The sequence below is a fragment of the Cherax quadricarinatus genome, chromosome 11, assembly GCF_038502225.1.
Source record: "Cherax quadricarinatus isolate ZL_2023a chromosome 11, ASM3850222v1, whole genome shotgun sequence".
Classification (NCBI taxonomy): Eukaryota; Metazoa; Arthropoda; class Malacostraca; order Decapoda; family Parastacidae; genus Cherax; species Cherax quadricarinatus.
Window position 1 is genome coordinate 4321354 of NC_091302.1, and position 26977 is coordinate 4348330.

The following is a 26977-nucleotide window of genomic DNA, read 5'->3' on the forward strand; positions in this document are numbered from 1 at the left end:
AGCAATGATGAAATCAGTGATAAGACATTATTGTAAACAGATAACCATAAAACACAAATGAGTATTACAAAGACAGGTCATATGGTTGCATGCATTGCTGTTCATTCAGTAGAATGGAGTATTCTGTTAGGTAGTGTATTTAAAAAAATAACAAAGTTAGATTGGGTCCTAGGTTTAACATTTATGTGATATAATTGTGAGTAACATTTTGGATATACAATTTATAAGGTTCAGTTATTCAGTATTTATTTGGTTTTGAGTGAGTAAGTGAACTTTGAGAAGAGACTTGAATTTATAAACAGGTAGTGTTTCTTTTATATTTACAGGTAATGAATTCCAGATTTTAGGGCCTTTTATGTGCATTGAGTTTTTGCATAGCGTGAGATGGACACGAGGAACATCAAAGAGTGATCTGTGCCTTGTGTTATGGTCATGTGTTCTGTTGAGGTTGGCAAGGAGATGTTTGAGGGGAGGGTTAATATCAGAGTTAAGTGTTCTATGTATGTAATAGGTGCAATAATTTGGAAGGGGAATCCCCCTCCATAAGGACTCTAGGGCACTAATAAAATGTAAATGAACGTTGGTAATAGGGGTAGTTGATGAGTGGAATGGTCTGCCTAGTAGGGTGATCGAAGCTAAAACATTGGGTAGTTTCAAATTTAGGTTGGATAAATACACGAGTGAGAGGGGTTGGATTTGAGTCGGACTTGCACCTGAGCTTATTGCTTGGGTAGCATTTGTTCTGTTAGTGGGTTGAATTTGTGAAGGACCGGCCTAGTATGGGCCAGCAGGCCTGTTCCAGAGTTCCTACTTTCTTAATTTCTTATTTAACGTCACACTTACCAGTAGGGTGATCGAGGCTAGGACCTTGGGTAGCTTTAAGAAGAGATTGGACAAATATACGAGTTGGAGGAGCTGAGTTTGATTTGTGTCATTGGGGACGGGAGTAAATTCTTGGGTAGCTTTGGGTGGAGGTCATTTTGATAAGGACCTGCCTTGTATGGGCCAGTAGACCTGCAGTGTTCTTCCATTGTTATGTTCTTATTGGCTATTTATTTGTGTGAGGGAGGGATGGCAAGTTTATTGTTGGAGAATATGACACTAATATCAACTCTATGGCTTATTTATCTATCACAATTCAACTAATATGACATAATAAACAATATTAATAACATAGAAACATGGAATATACTCTAGAATGAATAAAGTAAGTCGTTACGTATGTCACGAGAGGTGTTGTGTTGTTGTTGGGTATATAAGGGCCACTGAGTGTAAGCCGTCCATAATGGTGGTGAAGCAGCAGCTGAGTCGGCGGTGGTTTTTGTAGCCCTATGTAACTCCAACAACATTGGAGGAGTTGGTAGAATCACTGAATCACTAAAGAAGGAACCCACTACCACCATCACTACAACCTTCTACCACCATCACTACTACCTTCTACCACTATCACTACTACCTTTACCACCATCACTACTACCTTCTACCACCATCACTACCACCAAAGAAAGCTTCTAGTGCCAGCCCTTTGGTAAAGAATGTGAGAAACACATAATTTATGAAAAAGTTTGTAGAAAAATACAAAGATGGTGGTGGTAGAGTGGAAGCAGTTGTGATAGTGATTGATGAACATAAGAAAGGAGGATCACTGCAGCAGGCCTGTTGGCCCATGCTCGGCAGGTCCTTTACAATTCATCCCACTAACGAAACATTTTCCCAACCCAGTCCTCAATGCTACCCAAGAAATAAGCTCTGATAACTCGATCCACTTATTTGGGACTTGCAAATGAGTGGATAGAGTTATCAGAGCTTGTTTCTTGGGTAGCATCGAGGACTGGGCTGGGAAAATGTTTCGTTAGTGGGATGAATTGTAAAGGACCTGCCGAGCATGGGCCAACAGGCCTGCTGCAGTGATCCTTCTTTCTTATGTTCATCAATCACTATCACAACTGCTTCCACTCTACCACCACCATCTTTGTATTTTTCTACAAACTTTTTCATAAATTATGTGTTTCTCACATTCTTTACCAAAGGGCTGGCACTAGAAGCTTTATTTGGAGCCATGGTAGCTTATTTAGCACTTGCAAGCACTAAAATCAATGGAATATTATGAAATATTTCGTAGGAGCATGCGAGGGGACAGTCACTCACTGGTAAACAATGGCACACTGGCTTGGAAGGAAAGGCCGAGGCGGCTCAGAGCGTGAGTACGCGTCCGGGACGAAGGACTATTAGGACTATTAGCGAGTTACCGGACCATTTGCGAGCCAATATTTTGACGAAAAAACAGGACTATTTCCGAAATGGACGACTTTCAGGCCGGACGATTATTGAGGGACCACTGTATATATATATATATATATATATATATATATATATATATATATATATATATATATATATATATATATATAAGAATAAGAAAATTGTCAAAGTGGGAAGTCTGAATGTGCATGGATGTTGTGCAAATGATAAGAAAGAGATGATTGTGGATGTTATGAATGAGAAGAAACTGGATGTCCTGGCTTTAAGTGAAACAAAGTTGAAGGGGGTGGGAGAGTTTCAATAGTGAGGAATAAATGGGATTAGGTCAGGGGTTTCAAATAGAGTTAGAGCTAAAGAAGGAGTAGCAATAATGTTGAAGGATAAGCTATGGCAGGAAAAGAGGGACTACAAATGTATAAATTCAAGGATTATGTGGACTAAAATAAAGATTGGATGTGAAAAGTGGGTTATAGTAAGCGTGTATGCACCTGGAGAAGAGAGAAGTGTAGAGGAGAGAGAGAGATTCTGGGAAATGTTGAGTGAATGCATGGGGAGTTTTGAATCAAGTGTGAGAGTAATGGTGGTTGGGGATTTCAATGCTAAAGTGGGTAAAAATGTTATGGAGGGAGTAGTAGGTAAATTTGGGGTGCCAGGGGTAAATGTAAATGGGGAGCCTTTAATTGAGCTATGTGTAGAAAGAGATTTGGTAATAAGTAATACATATTTTATGAAAAAGAGGATAAATAAATATACAAGGTATGATATAGCACGTAATGAAAGTAGTTTGTTAGATTATGTATTGGTGGATAAAAGGTTGATGGGTAGGCTCCAGGATGTACATCTTTATAGAGGGGCAACTGATATATCGGATCATTATTTAGTTGTAGCTACAGTTAGAGTAAGACGTAGATGGGAAAAGAGGAAGGTGGAAACAACAAGTAAGAAGGAGGTGAAAGTGTATAAACTAAGGGAGGAGGAAGTTCGGGCGAGATATAAGCGACTATTGGCAGAAAGGTGGGCTAGTGCAAAGATGAGTAGTGGGGGGGGGGTTGAAGAGGGTTGGAATAGTTTTAAAAATGCAGTATAAGAATGTGGGGCAGAAGTTTGTGGTTATAGGACGGTGGGGGCAGGAGGAAAGAGGAGTGATTGGTGGAATGATGAAGTAAAGGGTGTGATAAAAGAGAAAAAGGTAGCTTACGAGAGGTTTTTACAAAGCAGAAGTGTTATAAGAAGAGCAGAGTATATGGAGAGTAAAAGAAACGTGAAGAGAGTGGTGAGAGAGTGCAAAAGGAAAGCAGATGAAAGAGTGGGAGAGGCACTGTCAAGAAATTTTAATGAAAATAAGAAAAAATTTTGGAGTGAGTTAAACAAGTTAAGAAAGCCTAGGGAAAGTATGGATTTGTCAGTTAAAAACAGAGTATGGGAGTTAGTAGATGGGGAGAGGGAGGTATTAGGTAGATGGCGAGAATATTTTGAGGAACTTTTAAATGTTGAGGAAGAAAGGGAGGCGGTAATTTCATGCACTGGCCAGGGAGGTATACCATCTTTTAGGAGTGAAGAAGAGCAGAATGTAAGTGTGGTGGAGGTACGTGAGGTATTACATAGAATGAAAGGGGGTAAAGCAGCTGGGACTGATGGGATCATGATAGAAATGTTAAAAGCAGGGGGGGATATAGTGTTGGAGTGGTTGGTACTTTTGTTTAATAAATGTATGAAAGAGGGGAAGGTACCTAGGGATTGGCAGAGAGTATGTATAGTCTCTATATAAAGGGAAAGGGGACAAAAGAGATTGTAAAAATTATAGAGGAATAAGTTTACTGAGTATACCAGGAAAAGTATACGGTAGGGTTATAATTGAAAGAATTAGAGGTAAGACAGAATGTAGAATTGCGGATGAGCAAGGAGGCTTCAGAGTGGGTAGGGGATGTGTAGATCAAGTGTTTACATTGAAGCATATATGTGAACAGTATTTAGATAAAGGTAGGGAAGTTTTCATTGCATTTATGGATTTAGAAAAAGTATATGATAGAGTAGATAGGGGAGCAATGTGGCAGTTGCTGCAAATATATGGAATAGGTGGTAAGTTACTAAATGCTGTAAAGAAGAGAGGGAGACTACTTCCCCGTAAAAGTAGGTCTTAGGCAGGGATGCGTAATGACACTATGGTTGTTTAATATATTTATAGATGGGGTTGTAAAAGAAGTAAATGCTAGGGTGTTGGGGAGAGGGGTGGGATTAAATTATGGGGAATCAAATACAAAAGACAGGCTTACTTTGTTGATGTGTGCCAATGTGGCAGATGTTGCAAGTATATGGAATAGGTGGTAAGTTACTAAATGCTGTAAAGAGGTTTTATGAGGATAGTGAGGCTCAGGTTAGGGTATGTAGAAGAGAGGGAGAATACTTCCCGGTAAAAGTAGGTCTTAGGCAGGGATGTGTAATGTCACCATGGTTGTTTAATATATTTATAGATGGGGTTGTAAAAGAAGTAAATGCTAGGGTGTTCGGGAGAGGGGTGGGATTAAATTATGGGGAATCAAATTCAAAATGGGAATTGACACAGTTACTTTTTACTGATGATACTGTGCTTATGGGAGATTCTAAAGAAAAATTGCAAAGGTTAGTGGATGAGTTTGAGAATGTGTTTAAAGGTAGAAAGTTGAAAGTGAACATAGAAAAGAGTAAGGTGATGAGGGTATCAAATGATTTAGATAAAGAAAAATTGGATATCTAATTGGGGAGGAGGAGTATGGAAGAAGTGAATGTTTTCAGATACTTGGGAGTTGAAGTGTCGGCGGATGAATTTATGAAAGATGAGGTTAATCGTAGAATTGATGAGGGAAAAAAGGTGAGTGGTGCGTTGAGGTATATGTGGGATCAAAAAATGTTATCTATGGAGGCAAAGAAGGGAATGTATGAAAGTATAGTAGTACCAACACACTTATATGGATATGAAGCTTGGGTGGTAAATGCAGCAGCGAGGAATAGTTACCCCCTTTGCAACAACAGCATCCTTTATTTCCTTTTTCTTGGCCACTATGGAACATAAGGTTGTGTAGGGTTTCTTATACATCCTGGCCAGTTCGGCCACACTTGTACCACTTTCATTTTGTTCATTGATGGTTTTCTTAAATTCAATCATATTTCTCACCTTCTTTGCCATAGGCTTGGCACTAGGAGCTTTCTTTGGAGCCATGGTAGCTTATTTAGTACTTGCAAGCACTAAAATAAATGGAATATTATGAAATATTTCACTGGAGCACATGAGGGGACCTTCGCTCACTGGTAAACAATGCCAGACTGGCTGCCGTCACGGCTGACGCCATGGGTATGCGTCCCAGACGAACTGCGACTCGCGAGTCAACTTATGAAAAGCGAGTCCATGTTTATACGAAAATACTCCTATGATTGGCGAAATTTACAATTGCCGAGAACTACGAAAAGGGAGGGACCACTGTATATGTATATACATATATAGTGGACCCCCACATAACGATCACCTCCGAATGCAACCAATTATGTAAGTGTATTTATGTAAGTGCGTTTGTACGTGTATGTTTGGAGGTCTGAAATGGACTAATCTACTTCACAGTATTCCTTATGGGAACAAATTCGGTCAGTACTGGCACCTGAACATACTTCTGGAGTGAAAAAATATCGTTAACCGGGGGTCCACTGTATATATATATACAGTATCTAGGTTTTTCTTTTTCTTGATAGTTCTTGTTCTTCTTTATTTCCTCTAGTCTCCATGGGGAAGTAGAAAAGAATCATTACTCTGTAAACCATGCATGTGTTGTGAGGTGACTAAAATGCCAGGCGCACTGGGCTAGTAACCCTTTCTCCTGTAGAAAATACTAAAAAAGAGAAGAAGAAAAACTTTATAAAACTGGGATGCTTGAATGTTTGTGGATGTAGTGCAGATGATGATAAAGAGATGATTGCTAATGTTATGAATGAAAAGAAATTGGATGTCCTAGTTCTAAATGAAACAAAGCTGATAGGGGTAGGTGACTTTCAGTGGGGAGATATAAATGGGATTAAGTCAAAAGTATCTGAGAGAGTTAGAACTAAGGAACGGGTAGCAATACTATTGAAGAATCAGTTATGGAATGAGAAGAGGGTATATACAGCCTCTCCTCACTTAACGACTGAGCTCCATTCCTAAGACCACGTTGGTAAACGAATTCGTCGCTAAGCAAGGCGCATACTATAATGTAAAGCATCTTTGATATTGTTTTAATGTCACAATTGTACCATTTATAACATTTCTGGTATATTTTTAAGTGTTTATGCAGTAGTGTACTGTATATTGTAATACACAGAATAGAGGAAATTAGCTCTACTATGCATTATTTAGGTATGCATACTAGTCAGAAAGTCCATTATGAGTCCGAGTTGTTGGTAAATGAGTACATTGCTAAATGAGGAGAGGCTGTAAATGTATAAAGTCAAGGATTATGTGGATTTAACCCTTTGACTGTCGCGGCCGTATATATACGTTTGCGAGGTACCGTGTTTGACGTATATATACTCATAAATTCTAGCGGCTTCAAATCAGGCAGGAGAAAGCTAGTAGGCCCACATGTGAGAGAATGGGTCTGTGTGGTCAGTGTGCACCACATAAAAAAAATCCTGGAGCACGCAGTGCATAATGAGAAAAAAAAAACTCCGACCGTTTTTTTTAATTAAAATGCCGACTTTGTGGTCTATTTTCGTATAGTATTTGTGGTTGTATTCTCGTTTTCTTGGTCTCATTTGATAGAATGGAAACTATATTATAGAAATGGAGGTGATTTTGATTAATTTTACTATAAAAAGAACCTGGAAATGGAGCACAAAGTACAGGAAATGTTTGATTTTTGCCGATGTTCAAAAGTGAACAAATGATGTCATTGTCCAATAAATGTCCAAATAGCCATTCTAATACGCAGTCATGAATGGGTTGATGTAATTTTTACAATTATTACAGTATTGCAGTAGTCTGCATAACAGTAAATCTTCTATTTTTTGTTTGAATAAAATTTCAAAATAAAAAGCAAGAGTAATATCACAGGGACCTGGAGACATGACTGATGAACAAAGAAAATGTTATTTTAGAGCCAGGAATGTCTGCATTGTTCATTCTGGACCTTATTTTGAAATTGTCGTATTTTTTAATTTTCGTGAAATTGGCCAAATTGCAAATTTCTGACCATGTTATTGGGTAGTTGAAATCGGTAAATGGGCAGTTTCTTGTACTCAATCGATAGAAAAAATAGAGTTCTGAAGAAATAGTTATGAGTTTGGTTGACTGGAATAACGGAATTAGCCGAAAATAGGGCTCAAAGTGGGCGAAATTGCCGATTTTTAAATATCGCCGAAGTCGCTAACTTCGCGAGAGCGTAATTCCGTCAGTTTTCCATCAAATTTCGTTTTTTTGGTGTCTTTACAATCGGGAAAAGATTCTCTATCATTTCATAAGAAAAAATAATTTTTTTTTTTTTCGAATATTTTGCGACACCAGAAGCAACTTCAGGATTTGGCCCTTCGACAGTCAAAGGGTTAAATAGGGGTTGGATGCAAAAAGTGGGTCATAATAAGTGTGTATGCACCTGGAGAAGAGAGGAGTGTAGAGGAGAGAGATTTTGAGAGATGTTCGGCGAGTGTGTAGGTACTTGTGAACCAAATGAGAGAGTAATTGTGGTAGGGAACCTAAATGCTAAAGTAGGAGAAATATTTAAAGAAGGCATGGTAGGTAAGTTTGGGGTGCCAGGTATAAGTGATAATGGGGACCCTTTGATTGAATTTTGTATAGAAAGGGGGTTTGATTATAGGTAATAATATATTTTGAGAGAAAGAAGATAAATAAGTATACTGTACAAGATATGATATAGAGCGTAATGACAGTACAGTAGTTTGTTGGACTATGTATTGGTAGATAAAAGACTATTGGGTAGACTTCAAGATGTACGTGTTTATAGAGGGGCCACAGATATATCAGATCACTTTTTAGTTGTAGCTACAGTGAGAATAAAAGGTAGATGAGAATCAGGGAAAATGGAAGCAACAAGTCAGAGAGAAGTGAAGGTTTATAAACTAAAGGAGGAGGCAGTTAGGGTAATATATAAACAACTATTGAAGGATAGATGGGCTAGTGAGAGTATAGGCATTGGGGTCAAAGATGTATGGGATAGGTTTAAGAATGAAGTGTTAGTGTTCAGCATAAGTTTGTGGTTACAGGGAAGTGGGTGTGGGAGGGAAGAAGAGCGATTGGTGGAATGATGTAAAGAGAGTAATAAGAGAGAAAAGGTAGCATATGAGATGTTTTTACAAAGTAGATGTGATGCAAGGAGGGAGGAGTATATTGAGAAAAAAAGAGAGGTTAAGAGAGTGGTGAAGCAATGTTGAATATAAGATAAAGTTTTGGAATGAGATTAATAAGTTGAGGAAGCCTAGGGAACAAATGGATTTGATAGTTAAAAATAGGAGAGGAGAGTTATTAAATGGAGAGTTAGAGGTATTGGGAAGATGGAGGGAATATTTTGAGGAATTGTTAAATGTTGATGAAGATGGGGAAGCTCTGATTTCGTTTATTGAGCAAGGAGGAATAACATCTTGTAGGAGTGAGGAAGAGCAAGTTGTGAGTGTGGGGAAAGTTTGTGAGGCAGTGGGTAGAATGAAAGGAGGTAAGGCAGCTGGGATTGATGGGTTAAAGATAGAAGTGTTAAAAGCAGGTGGGTATATAGTTATGGAGTGGTTGGTGCTTTTTATTTAATAGATGTATGAAAGAGGGTAAGGTACCTAGGGATTGGCAGAGAGCATGCATAATTCCTTTATATAAAGGCAAAGGGGATAAAAGGCAGTGCAAAAATTATAGAGGAATAAGTCTGTTGAATATACCTGGTAAAGTGTATGGTAGAGTTGTTATTGAAAGAATTATGAGTAAGATGGAGAGCAGGATAGCAGATGAACATGGAGGGTTTAGGAAAGGTAGGGGGTGTGTAGACCAAGTGTTTGCAGTGAAACATATAGGTGAACAGTATTTAGATAAGGGTAAAGAGGTTTTTGTGGCATTTATGGATTTAGAAAAGGCATGTGATAGGGTGGATAGGGGGACAATGTGGCAGATGTTGTAAATGTATGGAATAGGAGGTAGGTTATTGTAAATGGTGAAAAGTTTTTATGAGGATAGTGAGGCTCAGGTTAGAGTATGTAGGCGAGATGGAGATTATTTCCCAGACAGGGATGTGTGATGTCACCATGGTTGTTCAATATATTTATAGATGGGGTTGTAAGAGAAGTGAATGCTCAGGTATTGGCAAGAGGTGCAGAGTTAAAAGATAAAGAATCAAACACAAAGTGGGAGTTGTCACAGTTGTTCTTTGCTAATAACACTGTGCTTTTAGGAGATTCTGAAGAGAAGTTGCAGAGGTTGGTGGATGAGTTTGGTCAGATATGTAAAAGAAGAAAATTAAGTAATTATAGGAAAGAGTAAGGTGATGATAAAAAAAATTAGTTAATGAAAGATTGGATATTAGATTGGAGGGAGAGAGTATGGAGGAGGTGAATGAATTCAGATATTTAGGAGTGGACGTGTCAGCAGATGGGTCTATGAAAGATGAGGTGAATCATAGAATTGATGAGGGGGGAAAAGGTAAGAGATGCACCGAGGAGTCTGCGGAGACGAAGAACTTTGTCCATAGAAGCAAAGAGGGGAATGCATGAGAGTATAGTTGTACCAACACACTTATATGGGTGTGAAGCATGGGTGGTGAATGTTGCAACAAGGCTGGAGGCAGTGGAGATGTCGTGTCTGAGGGCAGTGTGTGGTGTGAATATAATGCAGAGAATTCATAGTTTGGAAATTAGGAGGAGGTTCGGGATTACCAAAACTATTATCCAGAGGGCTGAGGAAGGGTTGCTGAGGTGGTTCAGACATGTAGAGAGAATAGAACAAAATAGAATGACTTCGAGAGTGTATAAATATGTAGTGGAGGGCTGGCAGGGTAGAGGTCAGCCTAGGAAAGGTTGGAGGTAGGGGTAAAGGAGGTTTTGTGTACTAGGGGCTTGGACTTCCAGCGAGCATGCATGAGCATGTTAGATAGGAGCGAATGGAGACAAATGGTTTTTAGGACTTAATGTGCTGTTGGAGTGTGAGCAGGGTAATTATGAAGGGATTCAGGGAAACTGGCAGGCCAGACTTGAGTCCTGGAGATGGGAAGTACAGTGCCGGCAGTCTGCAGGAGGGGTGATAATGTTGCAGTTGTACAATTGTAGTGTAAGTGCACCTCTGGCAAGACAGTGATAGAGTGAATGATGGTGAATGTTTTTCTTTTTCAGCCCACCCTACCTTGGTGGGAAACAGCCGATTTGTTAATAAAAATTATAATACATCATTCAACATTTTCTGTTTTCATTTTGATCATGTAAATATTTTACAGTACATGTCAGTCTAATTTTATATACAGTACCATGCTTCTCATAAGTGAAATTTTATTATACAGGTGCAGAATCGTTAGGCTACTCGAGCATGGCCCATGGAATGTTTCCCAGCGGAGGAGTGGATCTTGTGAACCACTTCTACGCCCAGTGCAACACAAGATTACATGAATCGCTTAAAACCACAGTGAATGAGATGGAGAAGAACCCACAACTGTACGTTAAAGATGGTTTTTATTGTTGTATACAAGAGAGCCGTGTACAGTAGACCATCATTTAGCACGAGTTTATTTGGCACGATTCAGGTATAGCACGATTGAAGAATTGCTGCACAATTTTATGTAACACGTTGCAAAATTAATTTAACATGGTTCAGTTTGAGGGAAGGGAAAAAGAATTCCTTTTTCCTCAAGCGACCATCTTGTTGTGGATCAGCGGGGAAGACCTCCCACCATTCCAGCATTCATAATTCATATGCATCCAGTCTTTCTTCTCTGCTACAAGCTAGCTGTGTTTGTGAATTGTGTTTTGATCTTTTAATTACTATATCTTGTATCTGCCAAGCAATCATGACACCCAGTAGGCATGCCAGTGTTGCTGAAAGTGGCAAGAAAGGGTATAAGCATTTAAGTCTTAGAATTAACAAAGAAAACAAAGATATTAGACAAGAGATAAGCTGTGGCATAATGAAGTGTTACTTTGTACACATAAAAAGAGGTACACATAAGTTTGTGTGAATGACTGACTGACTGACTTATTGAATGACTAACTTACTGAATGACTTGACTGACTGAATGACTTGACTGATTAAATGACTTTACTGACTTATTGAATTACTTGACTGACTTACTGAATGACTTGAATGATTTACTGAATGACTTGATTGACTGAATGACTTGACTTACTGAATGACTTCACTGAATAACTTGCTGACTTGACTGACTGACTTACTGACTTGACTGAATGACTTACTGACTTGGCTGACTGAATGATTTGACTGGCTGACTGAATGACTTGACTTACTGAATGACTTGACTGACTGACTGACTGAATGACTTGACTGACTAACTGAATGACGTAACCATCGACTTCAGTACCAGAACCTCTACCATCCACCTCAACCCAGTAGGGCCACAACATAACTCTCCAATCTCTTCACAATCATCCACAAATGCCAGCACCCACAATTTAAGGTAAGAAATATTATTATTTCTGCAGTAGAAACAACATAATACATCACAACAATGACCTACAATTGCATATTCACTTTTATTTTTGTAAGAGGTGGAGGTCTAAAAAAAAGTTGTTTGGCTTTTTTGGGGCTCTCAGGAACTTAACCCTATTTTTCCTGTAAGTTCTTCAGTTTATATAACACGATTTTACCTAGCACGGCATTATTCAGGAACGTACCTACTGTGTTAAATGATGGTTTACAGTATATACAGCACGTTCTTTTCAGTGTTCCATGTTTTCATTGGCTTTAAATTGAGCCATTGTTCGTTATGCTCCACTCACCAGTAGTGTTCACTGATGGGTGGAACAATGGCTCAGCTGAAAGCCAACAAAAACATGGAACACCTGAAAGATGATGTTTATGCGGAACCCAACTGCAGTTTTGTTTTACTCCATGGGGGAGTGGCGAAGAATCCTTCCTCCATAAGCCATGTGTGTCGTAAGGGGCAACTAAAATACCAGAAGCAAGGAGCCAGTAACCCCTTCTCTTGTATAAATTACTGAATGTAAAAAGATGAAAACTTCCTTCTTTTTTGGGTCACCCTGCCTCAGTGGGAGACAGCAGAAGTGTTAAAAAAAAACAAAAATATTTTAAGTGTTAGTGTGTATAATTGTATGTAACTTTTGTGTCAAAATTGTTGAAAGACCTCATAAGGCAAAATGCTTTTTAAAGCTTCATATTTTTTTCCTGTAAGTTAAGAAAGTGTTTTGATATTGAAACTTATCCTGAATAACCATTTTTTTCATACTCTATTTATTATTATTTGTATGTGACATTTTGGAGGAATGTCTAAACTGTCGTATCGGAGCGCCTCTGCAAAGACAGTGATTATGTATGAGTAAAAGTGAAAGTGCTGAATGATAATGAAAGTTTTTTCCTTCTTTTTGGGTTTTTCTTTCTTTATGGGTCACCCTGCCTTGGTGGGAAATGACCGACGTTATAAAAAAAAAATGAGTGAACTTCCACTGTATCATTGCTTAGCTTATTCCACTTGTTTACCCCTCTAACGTTGAAGATATACTTGTACTGTATCTTATGTTCAAAGAAATTATTACTCAGTGAAATGAGAAGCACTAAACCTGTAAAAATTATACAGTGCATAGGGAACAGGAGGAGTGGGGATAATCAAGTTTGATCAGGGGAGGGAGGGATTGCCTGCAAGATAATATGTTGCTTGTAGAAAGCATGATTTATTTTTTTTTTTAATAAGTCGGCCGTCTCCCACCGAGGCAGGGTGACCCAAAAAAGAAAGAAAATCCCCATAAAGAAAATACTTTCATCATTCGACACTTTTGCCTCACTCGTACATAATCATTGTTTTTGCAGAGGCACCCAGATATAACAGTTTAGAAGCGTATATAAAGATATATAACACATCCCTCCAAACTGCCAATATCCCAAACCCCTCCTTTAAGGCGCAGGCATTGTACTTCCCATTTCCAGTACTAAAGTCCGGCTATATAAAAATAACCAGTTTCCCTGAATCCCTTCACTAAATATTACCCTGCTCATACTCCAACAGCTCGTCAGGTCCCAAAAACCATTCGTCACCATTCATTCCTATCTAACACGCTTGCGCACGCTTACTGGAAGTAAAAGCCCCTCACCCACAAAACCTCCTTTACCCCCTCCCTCCAGCCTTTTCGAGGATGACCCCTACCCCACCTTCCGTTCCCTACCCCAACAACCCCTCTTCAGCCCTCTGACTAATACAGTGGACCCCTGAGTTTTGTCGGCATCAACTTTCATGAAATCCGACTTTCAGCAAGTTTTTTCGGCAAAATTTATCCTCCCGGTGCGTGATTGGACTTATGATTTGGCGACCGTCCGGTACCCGTCCGCCCATCACCGCACACACAAAACCAGTCTCCCACACCGTTCACACTCAGTGTGCCATTGTTTACCAGCACGTGACCATCACCCCGCTGTTTATAAAATACATTTCATAATAATCCATTGTTTTTTGTGCTTGCAACTGCTAAATAAGTCACCATGGGCCCAAGGAAAGCTAGTGCAAGCCCTTTGGTAAAAAAAGCGAGGAACACAATCAAATTCAAGAAGGAAATCATTGAAAATTTGAGAGCGGAGTGCGTGTTACAGAACTTGCCAGGATGTATGGCAATCCCCATTCAACCATCACTTCGATTGTAGCGAAGGGAAAGGAAATAAAATGTGCTGTTGTTGCAAAAGGGGTAGATATGCTGACAAAAAAAGAGACTGCAAATCCTCGAAGAAATGGAAAGGTTATTGTTGGTGGGAATTACCCAAAAACAGTTATCAGGAGATAGTATTATGCAGTCGATAATATGTGAAAAGGCAAGGCAGTTGCATGATGATCTCGTAAAGAAAATGCCTGCAACAAGTGGTGATGCGTGTGATTTTAAGGCCAGCAAAGGTTGGTTTGAGAGATTTAAGAAGAGTAGTGGCATTCACAGTGTGATAAGGCATGGTGAAGCTGCCAGTTCTGACAAAAAAGCAGCTGAGAAGTTTGTACAGGAGTTTAAGGAGTGCGTAGACACTGGAGAATTCAAACCCCAACAAGTGTTTAATTGTGATGAAACAGGCCTCTTTTAGAAGAAAATGCCAAAGAGGACCTACATCATGCAGGAGGAAACGGGACTCCCATGACACAAGCCTATGAAGGATAGGCTTACTCTCGTGTTTTATAGTAATGCTAGTGGGGATTGCAAAGTGAAGCCTTTACTGGTGTATCACTGTTCAAGAAAAACAGTGTCGCCAAGAGTAATTTGTGTGTGATGTGGAAGGCTAACAATAAGGCATGGGTCACAAGGGGAATTTTCCTAGACTGGTTTAATGAAGTGTTTGGCCCCAATGTGAAGAAATACCTCCTGGAAAATAAATTGCCACTCAAGTGCCTCCTGGTAATGGACAGTGCTCCTGCTCATCCTCCAGGCTTGGAAGAGCAAATAGTGAAGGAGTTTAGTTTCATCACGGTGAATTTCTTGCCCCCTAATACAACTCTCCTCCAGCCCATGGACCAGCAGGTCATTTCAAACTTCAAAAAACTGTACACCAAAGCAGTGTTTCAAAAGTGCTTTGAAGTGACCTCAGACACTGAATTGACCCTAAGAGAGTTCTGGGAAGATCACTTCAATATCCTCACTTGCATAAACCTTATAGGTAAGGCTTGGGAAGGAGTGACTTGCAGAACTTTGAATTTTGCCTGGAGAAAATTGTGGCCAGAATGTGTACAAGAGAGGGATTTTGAAGGGTTTGGGGCTGACCCTAAGGAGCCTATGCCAGTTGTGGAATCTACTGTGGCATTGGGGAAGTCCCTGGGGTTGGAGGTGAGTGGCGAGGATGTGGAAGAGTTGGTGGGGGACCACAGGGAAGAGCTAACCAATGAAGAGCTGCAAGAGCTTCATCTGCAACAGCAAGAGATCACAGCTCAGGAAATTGCTGCAGAGGAGAAGGAAGAGAGATGGAGGAAGGTGCCTTCTTCAGAGATTAAGGACATTTGTGCAAAGTGGACTGAAGTGCAAACATTTATGGATGAACTTCACCCTAACAAAACTGTTGCAGGCCGTATTGGCAACACGTACAATGACAGTGTTGTGTCCCACTTCAGACAAATCTTAAAGAAACGCCAGAAACAGAGCTCTCTGGACAGATATTTTGTGCGACAGGGGTCCAGTGACTCTCAAGTTGTTCCTAGTGTCATTAAAAAACAAAGAATGGAAGTAATCCCAGATAAGGGCTTCGTACCTGAAGTCCTAATGGAAGGAGATTCTCCTTCCAAACAGTAGTGTACACCTTCCTCCTATCCCCTCCTCCCGTCTTCCATCCACCCAGAAGTCTTCAGTAAAGGTAAGTGTAATGTTATTATTATTTTTTATATGTATGTACTAGATTTCTCATTGTTTTCAGTATGTAAATCTTTATTTAATTTGAAAAAAACATATTTTATTTTAATATTTTTGGGTGTCGGGAACAGATTAATTTTATTTCCATTATTTCTCATGGGGAAAATGGTTTTGCCATTCGGCAATTTCAACATTCGGCAGACTCTCTGGAATGGATTAATCATGAAACTTCGGGGTCCACTGTACTACTATTAACTCCACACCTTCTAATTTCCACACTCCGAATTTTCTGCATAATATTTACACAACACATTGCCCTTAGACAGGACATCTCCACTGCCTCCAACCGCCTCCTCGCATTTGCAACCCAAGCTTCACACCTATATAAGAGAGTTGGTACCACTATACTTTAATACATTCCCTTCTTTGCCTCCATAGATAACGTTTTTTTGTCTCTACATATACCTCAATTCACCATTCGCCTTTTTTCCTTCATCAATTCTATGGTTAACCTCATCCTTCATAAACCCATCCACTGACATGATAACTCCCAAATATCTGAAAACATTCACTTTTTCCATACTCCCCCTCTCCAATGTGATATCCAATTTATCTAAATCATTTGAAACCCTCATCACCTTACTTTTATCTATGTTCACTTTCAACTTTCTACCTTTACACACCCTCCCAAACTCATCCACTAACCTTTGCAACTTTTCTTTAGAATCTCCCATAAGCACAGTATCATCAGCAAAAAGTAACTGTGTCAACTCCCATTTTGTATGCATTTGTTTCCCCATAGTTTAATCCCACCCCTCTCCCCAACACCCTTGCATTTACTTCTTTTACAACCCCATCTATAAATATATTAAACAACCATGGTGACATTACACATCCCTGTCTAAGACCTACTTTTACCAGGAAGTAATCTCCCTCTCTTCTACACTCCCTAGCCTGAGGCTCATTATCCTCATAAAAACTCTTTACAGCATTTAGTAACTTACTACCTATTCCATATACTTCCAACATCTGCCACATTGCTTCCCTATGAACTCTGTCATATGCCTTTTCTAGATCCATAAATGCAATGAAAACTTCCTTACCTTTATCTAAATACTGTTCACATATATGCTTCAATGTAAACACTTGATCTACACATCCCCTACCCACTCTAAAACCTTGCTTATCCAAAATCCTACTCTCTGTCTTACCTCTGATTCTTTCAATAATAACCCTCTCTGTACACTTTTCCTGGTATACTCAGTAAACTTATTCCACTATAATTTTTACACTCTTTTTTTGTTCCCCTTCCCTTTATATAAAGGAACTATACAAGCTCTCTGCCAATCCCTAGGTACCTTCCCCTCTTTCATACATTTATTAAACAAACATACCAACCACTCCAACATTATATCCTCCCCTGCTTTTAATATTTCTGTCATGATCCCATCAGTTCCAGCTGCATTAACCCCTTTCATTCTACATAATGCCTCATGCACCTCCCCCTCACTCACATCCTGCTCTTCTTCACTCCTAAAAGATGTTATACCTCCCTGACCAGTGCATGAAATTACCACCTCCCTTACTTCATCGACATTTAAAAGTTCCTCAAAATATTCCCGCCATCTACCCAATACCTCTAGCTCCCCATCTACTAACTCCCCTACTCTGTTTTTAACTGACAAATCCATTTGTTCCCTAGGCTTTCTTAACTTGTTTATCTCACTCCAAAAATTTTTCTTATTTTCATCAAAATTTCCTGACAGTGCCTCTCCCACTCTATCATCTGCTCTCCTTTTGCACTCTCTCACCACTCTCTTCACCTTTCTTTTACTCTCCATATACTCTACTCTTCTTATAACACTTCTGCTTTGTAAAACCCTCTCATAAGCTACCTTTTTCTCTTTTATCACACCCTTTACTTTATCATTCCACCATTCACTCCTCTTTCCTCCTGCGCCCACCCTATTATAGCCACAAACTTCTGTCCCACATTCTAATACTGCATTTTTAAAACTATTCCAACCCTCTTCAACTCCCCAACTACTCATACTTGCACGAACCCACCTTTCTGCCAATACATGTAATTGCTTTTATCTCACCCAAACTTCCTCCTCCCTTAGTTTATACACTTTCACTTCTCTCTTACTTGTTGTTGCCATTTTCCTTTTGTCCCATCTACCTCTTACTCTAACTTTAGCTACAACTAAATAATGATCCGATATATCAGTTGCCCCTCTATAAATATGTACATCCTGAAGCTTACCAATCAACCTTTTATCCACCAATACATAATCTAACAAACTACTTTCATTACGTGCTATATCATACCTTGTATACTTATTTATCCTCTTTTTCATAAAATATGTATTACTTACTACCAGACCTCTTTTTACACATAGCTCAAAGGCTCCCCATTTTCATTTACCTCTGGCACACCAGATTTACCTACTGCTCCCTCCACAACATTTTTACCCACTTCAGCATTGATATCCTCAGCCACAAGTACTCTCACACTTGGTTCAAAACTCCCCATGCACTCACTCAACATTTCTCTCCTCTACACTTTTCTCTTCCCCAGGTGTATAAATGCTTACTATAATGCACTTTTCACATCCAGCCCTTATTTTACTCCACATAATTTTTGAATTTATACATTTGTATTCCCTCTTTTCCTGCCATAACTTATCCTTCAGCATTATTGCTCCTCCTCCTTTAGCTCTAACTCTATTTGAAACCCCTGGCCTAATCCCATTTATTTCTCCCCACTGAAACTCTCCCACCCCCTTCAGCTTCGTTTCACTTAAAGCCAGGACATCCAGCTTCTTCTCATTCATAACATCCACATTCGTCTCTTTCTTATCATTTGCACAACATCCAGGCACATTCAAACATCCCACTTTGACGGTTTTCTTCTTTTTCTTTTTAGTAGGGTATACAGGAAAAGGGGTTACTAGCCCATTGTTCCTGGCATTTTAGTTGACTTTTACAATACACATGGCTAATGGAGGAAAGATTCTTATTCCACTTCCTCATGGATATAAAAGGAAAGAACAAGAACTATTAAGATAAAATCAAAGAAAACTCAGATGAGTGTGTTTACAGAAATGTGTACATATTAGTGACCTAAGTGTAAGAAGTAGTAGCAAGACATACCTGAAATCTTGCATGTTTTATGTTAGGTTTTTTCTGTGTGTAAAATATTTGTCTGGATTTTGTTTGGATCAGTATTGTACAAAGTTTCCTCTCTAAATGTGGGTTGTTTGCGAATTGTTCCAGCCATGTTATTGTGACTTATTCTCTATCTGATGTTGTCTTTTATACCTTTGAATATATTTCTTACTCTCCTGCTTTTGCTTAACCCTTTGGGGGTCGACAGGTCCTCTCAGAGACTTGTTCTCAGGATCAGCCAAATTTCAAAAAAAAAGCATTATTTTTTCTTATGAAAAGATAGAGAATCTTTTCCCGATCATAATGACACCAAAAGTATGAAATTTGATGGAAAACTTACGGAATTATGCTCTTGCGAAGTTAGCGGTCTCGAACGTGTTTACGCATCAGCGATTTTGCCCGTTCTATAAAATGAGACCAAGAAAACTAGAATACAACAATAAATACCATACGAAAATACAGTACAAAGTCGTTGTTTTAATCCAAAAACACGGTCAAAGTTTTTTTCTCATTACGCACTGTGTGCTGCAGGATTTTTTTTATACTGTGCACACTGACCACATAGACCCATTCTTTCATATGTAGGCCTACCAGGTTTCTCCCACTAGATTTGAGGGCGCTAGAATTTAGGCGTACTAGTACATCAAGAACCCTGGGTCGTAAGACGTACTAGTACGTCCGAAACCCCCAAAGGGTTAATTAAGTCTTGTTTGGCATATAAAATTATTACTCTGCTAAATTTCCTTTTAATTGTTTTGTATTTCATATACAGCCTCTCCTCACTTAACCCTTTGAGGATTTCAACCGTACTAGTACGGCTTACGACCCAGGGTTTTTTACGTACTAGTACGCCTAAATTCTAGCGCCCTCAAACCTAGTGGGAGAAAGCTGGTAGGCTTACATATGAAAGAATGGGTCTATGTGGTCAGTGTGCACAGTATAAAAAAAATTCTGCAGCACACAGTGCATAATGAGAACAAAAAAATTTGACTGTTTTTTTGGAATAAAACAGCAACTTTGCACTGTATTTTCATATGGTATTTATTGTTGTATTCTAGTTTTCTTGGTCTCATTTTATAGAATGGAAGAAATATTACAGAAATTGAGATGATTTTGACTGGTTTTACAATGAAAAGTACCTTGAAATTGAGCTCAAAGTAGCAGAAATGTTCGATTTTTACCAAATTTCAAAAGTAAACAAATCATGCCAAGCGTTCAATACACGTCAACTGGTGAGTCTAATATTCTTTCGCAAGTGTGCCAATGTTATTTATACCATTTTTTACACTAATGCAGTAGTCTGCATAACAGTAAATCTTCTATTTTTTGTGAGAATAAAAATTCAAAGTGGAAAGCAAAAGAATATAAGAGGGGCCTTGAGACGTGACTAATGAAGAGGAAATGTCATTTTAGTGCCAGGAATGTCTTTCTTGTTTATTCTGGACCCTATTCGGAAATTGGCATCTTTTGAAATTTGTGTGAAATTGGCAAAATTGCTAAATTCTGACCACTGTACTGGATAGTTGAAATTGATAAATGGGTGGTTTCTTGCACTCATTCGATAGAAAAAATGGAGTTCTAGCGAAATATTCATGTTTTTTGTCGACTAGTACAGTGGAATTGGCCGAAAATAGAGCTCAAAGTGGGCAAAATCGCCGATGTGTAAACATCGCCGAGACCGCTAACTTTGCAAGAGCATAATTCCCTAAGTTTTCCATCAAATTTCAAACTTTTGGTGTCATTATGATCGGGAAAAGATTCTCTATCTTTTCATAAGAGAAAATTATTTTTTTTTTTTTTTAAATTTGGCCGACCCTGAGAACGAGTCTCGGAGAGGGCCTGTCAACCCTCAAAGGGTTAATGAGGGAGTTCACTTCTTAAGATCACGTTGGTAAATGAATTCATTACTAAGTGAGAAGCATACTATAATGGTAGTGGGTTTATGTCAACCATCTTTGATATTATTTTAATGTCACCTTTGCACCATTTATTACATTTTTTGTATATTTTCAAATGTTTATACAGTAGTGTACTATATATTGTAATAAACAATACATATATAGGAAATTAGCTCTAATATACATTATTTAGGTATGCATACTGGTCGGAGAGCCCATCATAAGTTCGAGTCGTTGGTAAACTAGTACAGTACATCACTAAGTGTGGAGAGACTGTATTATAATTTGCTGTTTTTTCCTTATCGTATATAATATGCTGTTTGACCAACAGAAAGAAAGGAACCACAACTTTCATTGCTGATGCTATTGAAGAGAGACTGCGAATGAATATAGAGTTCATAGACTCCTGGGCTGAGGCTCTAGCCCTGCATGCATCTCCAAGGAATGCTGCCATGGCTCTTCGTAATATTGGTACTCTCGTTGATCACATTTGGTATCATGCTGGAGACAGGTCATATGATGTAAGAACTACTTTTTTCTTCAGTTTTATTTCCATCTTAAAGTACAACACAAATACTTTATTGTATTCAGAAACTATCTCATGTTACATTGTCAGAGTACGTATTTCCTAATATTTTATATGAATTAAAAAATGTTGTCACTGGGTTTATTGAGTCCATTTGTATCAAGCTTAAAGTGAGAGATTAGTGGAAAAATGAGAGATTCCAGTTATTACAAAGTAATAGTGAAGAAATAGTGTGTTGATTGTAGACCACATGTTTGATGTCCCACACAACCATGAACACACATTGAGTATTCTTATTATATAATTTTACTCTCTAATAAATTCCATTATGCAGTTTTTAGCTCAATCCTCCCCCTTTTAGTTTGTCATACAGTATTTGTTTTTATTATACAGGTATGCAAGGAAAATTAGTAAACACATTGACTTTTTTTTTTTTTTTTAACTGCCCATCTCCCACTGAGGTAGGATGACCTAAAAAAGAAACAGATTCACCATCATTCACACTATCACTGTCTTGCCAGAGGTGTGCAGATACGACAGTTCAGATGTCTCTCCATACAGCTAATATCTCTACCCCTCCTTTAGAGTGCAGGCATTGTAATTCCCGCCACCAGGACTCAACTATATATATTTTGTAAACACTTAAGTGAAATAGTTGTTGGTTGCATTCAAATTTTAAATACCTGTAAATGTGAAGCTGCTGCATACATGTTAAAATATGTAGAGTATGTATGTACAGCGCATACTGTGACTGATGCAAAGCTAATGTAAAGGGTTGATGTCAGTGTCTGGACTATAATATAAATAATGCTTTAACCCTTTCAGGGCCGACAGGCCCTCTCAGAGACTTGTTCTCAGGGTTGGCCAAATTTAAAAAAAAAATTATTTTTTCTTATGAAAAGATAGAGAATCTTTTCCCGATCATAATGACATCAAAAGTATGAAATTTGATGGAAAACTTAACGGAATTATGCTCTCACGAAGTTAGCGGTCTCGACGATATTTACGCATCGGCGATTTTGCCCACTTTGAGCCCTATTTTCAGCCAATTCCAGTGTACTTATCAACAAAAATCATAACTATTTCGCTAGAACTCCATTTTTTCTATCGAATGAGTACTAGAAACCACCCATTTACCAATTTGAACTATCCAATACAGTGGTCAGAATTTAGCAATTTTGCCAATTTCACACAAATTTCAAAAGATGCCAGTTTCCGAATAGGGTCCAGAATAAACAAGACAGACTTTCCTGGCACTAAAACAACATTTCCTCTGTTCATTAGTCATGTCCCTATGCCCCTCTTACATTCTTTTGCTTTCCACTTTGAATTTTTATTCTCACAAAAAATAGAAGATTTACTGTTATGCAGACTACTGCATTAGTGTAGAAATGGTATAAATAATATCAGTGCATTTATGAAAGAATATTAGACTCACCAGTTGACGTGTATTGGGCGCATAGCATGATTTGTTTACTTTTGAACTTTGGTAAAAATCGAACATTTCTGCTACTTTGAGCTCAATTTCAAGGTACTTTTCTTTGTAAAACCAGTCAAAATCATCTCAATTTCTGTAATATTTCTTCCATTCTATAAAATGAGACCAGGAAAACTAGAATACAACAATAAATACCATACGAAAATACAGTGCAAATTCGCTGTTTTAAACCAAAAACACCGTCAAAGTTTTTTTTTTTTCTCATTACACACTGTGTGCTGCAGGATTTTTTTATACTGTGCACACTGACCACATAGACCCATTCTTTCATATGTAGGCCTACCAGCTTTCTGTCATTAGACTTGAGGGCAACAGAATTTAGGCGTACTAGTACGTCAAAAACCCTGGTGTGTAAGCCGTACTAGTACAGCCGAAACCCTGAAAGGGTTAAAAGCATTGTAAAAATTATTCAAGTATGGCAGAATGTATAGAGAGCAAATGGGAGAATGATAACTGAATCAGTTTAAAAGTACAGTGGACCCCCGGTTAACGATATTTTTTCACTCCAGAAGTATGTTCAGGTGCCAGTACTGTCCGAATTTGTTCCCATAAGGAATATTGTGAAGTAGATTAGTCCATTTCAGACCCCCAAACATACACGTACAAACGCACTTACATAAATACACTTACATAATTGGTCGCATTTGGAGGTAATCGTTATGCGGGGGTCCACTGTATTAATGCATACTTGAAATTGTGCTATTTTCATTTAGCTACCTCTCTATTTTGTATCAATGCATACTTAAATTTGTAATTTTGTTCACTTAGCTACCTCACTTTTTGTACATTTAAAAACTACTCATGCTCAATAACTTATGTCTAGTTCTAAAGTAGTCTGTAAGCATTAGGATTAGCCTGCCCAAAATGCATGGTATGCTTGTGGATTTCTTTTGTGCTTAACAGTATTTGTTAATTAAAAGGACACAAGTGCAACTATTGTGACATTTTATTGTGGCAACATTTCACTCTCGAGGAGCTTAGTCACACTGTTACAGCTTGACAAAGCTCCTGGAGAGTGAAACATTGCCACAATAAAATGTCACATTAGTTGCACTTGTGTCATTTTACTTAACATTGTCAATAATTCTATCAATGTAAACAATATTTTATTACATGTAAACTATATTTTGTATACCGCAGAAAAGAAATAAAGTTGTATTTATGAGCAAGTTTTGCTGAAAATAAATAACAGTTTTGAAGAGAGAGAATAAGTGAGAAATTCTGGAAAGTATATGTACTTGGCAGTGGAAGAGAGTGATCAGATATTAGATGAGGAGTTGAAGATAGTAGAGTTGGAAGGAATATTTTGAGGAACTATTAAATGTGGATGATGAAAGTGAGTTGGTAATATCATTCATAGGGCAGGGGAGAACACTGTTTCATGGCAGGAGCCAGAGGCGAGCAGATAAAGTGGGTGAAGCAGTAGGTAGGCTGATTGAAAGTAGGTAACTATGAAAATGATGGGATTAAGACTATGATGCTTGAAGCAGATAGAGGAATAGTTGTTAAATTGTTGGTGCACTTATTCAACCCTTTGACTGTTTTGGTCGTATATATACGTCTTACAAGCCAATGTGTTTGACGTATATGTACTAAAAAATTCTAGTGGCTTCAAATCAAGCAGGAGAAAGCTGGTAGGCCCACGTGTGAGAGAATGGGTCTGTGTGGTCAGTGTGCGCAGTATAAAAAAATCCTGCAGCACGCAGTGCATAATGAGAAAAAAAAACTCCGACCGTATTTATGGATTAAAACGCTGACTTTGAGGTGTATTTTCATACAGTATTGATGGTTGTATTCTTGTTTTTTGGTCTCATTTGATAGAATGGAAAACATATTATAGAAATAGAAAAGGATCTTGAAATGGAGCTCAGAGTGGCAGAAATGTTCGATTTTTGCTGGTGTTCAAGAGTAAACAAATGACGTCATTGTCCAGTAAATGTCCAACTAGCCATTCTAATATGCAGTCACGAATGGGTCGACGTTATTTATACAATTATTACAGTATTGCAGTAGTCTGCGTAACAGTAAATCTTCTATTTTTTGTGTGAATAAAAATTCAAAATACAAAGCAGGGGCCTGGAGATGTGACTGATGAACATAGAAAATGTTATTTTAGTGCCAGGAATATCTGCATTGTTCATTCTGGATCCTATTTTGAAATTGACATATTTTTTAATTTGCATGAAACTGGCCAAATTGTCAATTTCTGACCACTTTATTGGGTAGTTGAAATTGGCAAATGGGCGGTTTCTTGTACTCAGTCAATAGAACAAATGGAGTTCTAAAGAAATAGAGTTTGGTGGACTGGAACAATGGAATTGGCCGAAAATAGGGCTCAAAGTGGGCGAAATCGCCGATGCGTAAATGTCACCGAGGTTGCTAACTTTGTGAGAGCATAATTCTGTAAGTTTTCCATCAAATTTCATACTTTTGCTGTCATTATCATCGGGAAAAGTTTTTTTTTTTTTTTTTTTTTTTTTTTTTTTTTTTTTTTTTTTTTTTTTTTTTTTTTTTTTTTTTTTTTTTTTTTTTCAAATATTTTGTGACACCAGGAGACACTTCAAGATTTTTGGTTGCGACAGTCAAAGGATTAATACATGCATGAAGAAGAAGCACGACTCTAAGGGTTGAGTCTGGCTAACCAGTTTCCTTGAATCCCTTTATAGAGTGCTGTAGTACTGTTTTCTGTATACAGTAGAACCCCTGTATCTGCAGATTCGGTTTCCGTGGTTTTAGTTATCCATGGTTTACCGTGCCTAAAAACAACCCTTGATTTTGCTTAATAATGGCCCCAAAGCACAAAAGTAGTGATGCAGGAAGTTCTTCAAAAGTTAAGAGAATCCATGAATGGCTTTTTATCTGTGAAAAAGTGCTAATTTCCCACTTATTGTGCATAATTTATCAATTCAACTTTATCATAGGTATATATGTAAACAAGAGATGACATAAGGGGTTCACTACTATTCACAGTTTCAGGTATCCATGGTAGGTCTTGGAATATATTCCCAGCAGCTATGGGGGGACTACTGTATGTAACTGCTTTTACCAAATATTCATGCATAGTTTTGTAACTGAAAACTAATGGCCCATTTTTTTCCCACAGTTCGGCTGGTATACAAAACGAGGAATATTAGCGGCAGTATACAAAAGTTCTGAACTGTGTATGCTTCAAGATAAATCTGAAGATTTTCAGGTACATAAATGTGAAATTTTTTTTTTGCATGTGTGTGTGTGGAAACAGTAGTAATTAATAAAAGTAAAAATTACTGATCTCTGCCCTTTATGTTCTACTTAACTGTTCTTTCATGCATGTTTCTTTATAGTTCTTAGTCTTGTAATATTTCCTTTCCATTTTAGAAGACCTAGTATGAGAGTGACCCAGGAGGAAAAATGATTCCCAGAAGTATTAACATGGCATCATTTGCAACTTACCGATAATAATATATCCAGTAATAAGAATGGAGAAACTGTAGCAGGCCATACTTTGCATGTCCAACCCTTCTTACCTTTTTCCCAAGCTGTATGTGACTTCTGTGGGTTCAGCACTTCCTCCTGATTATAATAATAATTATTCGATCTCTCCTCAGGATACTTGGACTTTCCTGAACCGGAGATTATCAGATGTCCACAAAATTTCAAAATATAGCCACGATGCTAGCAGTTACACCAAAGACTTCAGCCAGGTTGCTAAGGCTGGTATATTTACTGTAAGTACACTTACCATCTCTTTCTCTCTCTCTCCCTCTCTATTTTAAGACGGCCATGTTCCACCAAGGTAGAGTGACCCTAAATAAGAGGAAGTACTTTCACCATCACTCATTCAGTCACTGTATTGCCAGAAGTGTGCTGACATCACAGCTCTCATGACCCTCTGAACTGCAGCATCCTCACCCGTCCTTCGGAGTGCAGGCACTGTATTTCCCTCCACCAGGATTCAAGTACAGCTAACTAGTTTTTCCAAATCCCCTCATAAATGTTGTCATACACTCCAGTAGCACATCATTATAAAAACCACTTCATCTTCGCTCACTCCTGTCTGACACACTCACACAAGTCTTTTGGACCTGTATGAGTGTGTTAGACACTCCTCCAACCATTCCTGGTTTGACCCCTACCCTACCTTCCCTCCACCGCAGATTTATA

At 38.3% G+C, this 26977-nt stretch overlaps 1 protein-coding gene across 6 annotated transcripts in view; it reads left to right on the plus strand.

Moving 5' to 3' along the window:
* The window catches only part of LOC128687651 (ubiquinone biosynthesis protein COQ9, mitochondrial), a 181334-nt gene that overhangs the window by 84573 nt on the left and 69784 nt on the right, over positions 1 to 26977 (plus strand). For all 6 annotated transcript variants that reach the window (XM_053775220.1, XM_070083925.1, XM_070083924.1 and 3 more), the window contains 4 exons: positions 10749 to 10899; positions 21142 to 21331; positions 25938 to 26027; positions 26422 to 26541. In XM_053775220.1, the coding sequence (XP_053631195.1) occupies positions 10749 to 10899; positions 21142 to 21331; positions 25938 to 26027; positions 26422 to 26541 (551 nt within the window). The remainder of the gene's footprint in view (positions 1 to 10748; positions 10900 to 21141; positions 21332 to 25937; positions 26028 to 26421; positions 26542 to 26977) is intronic.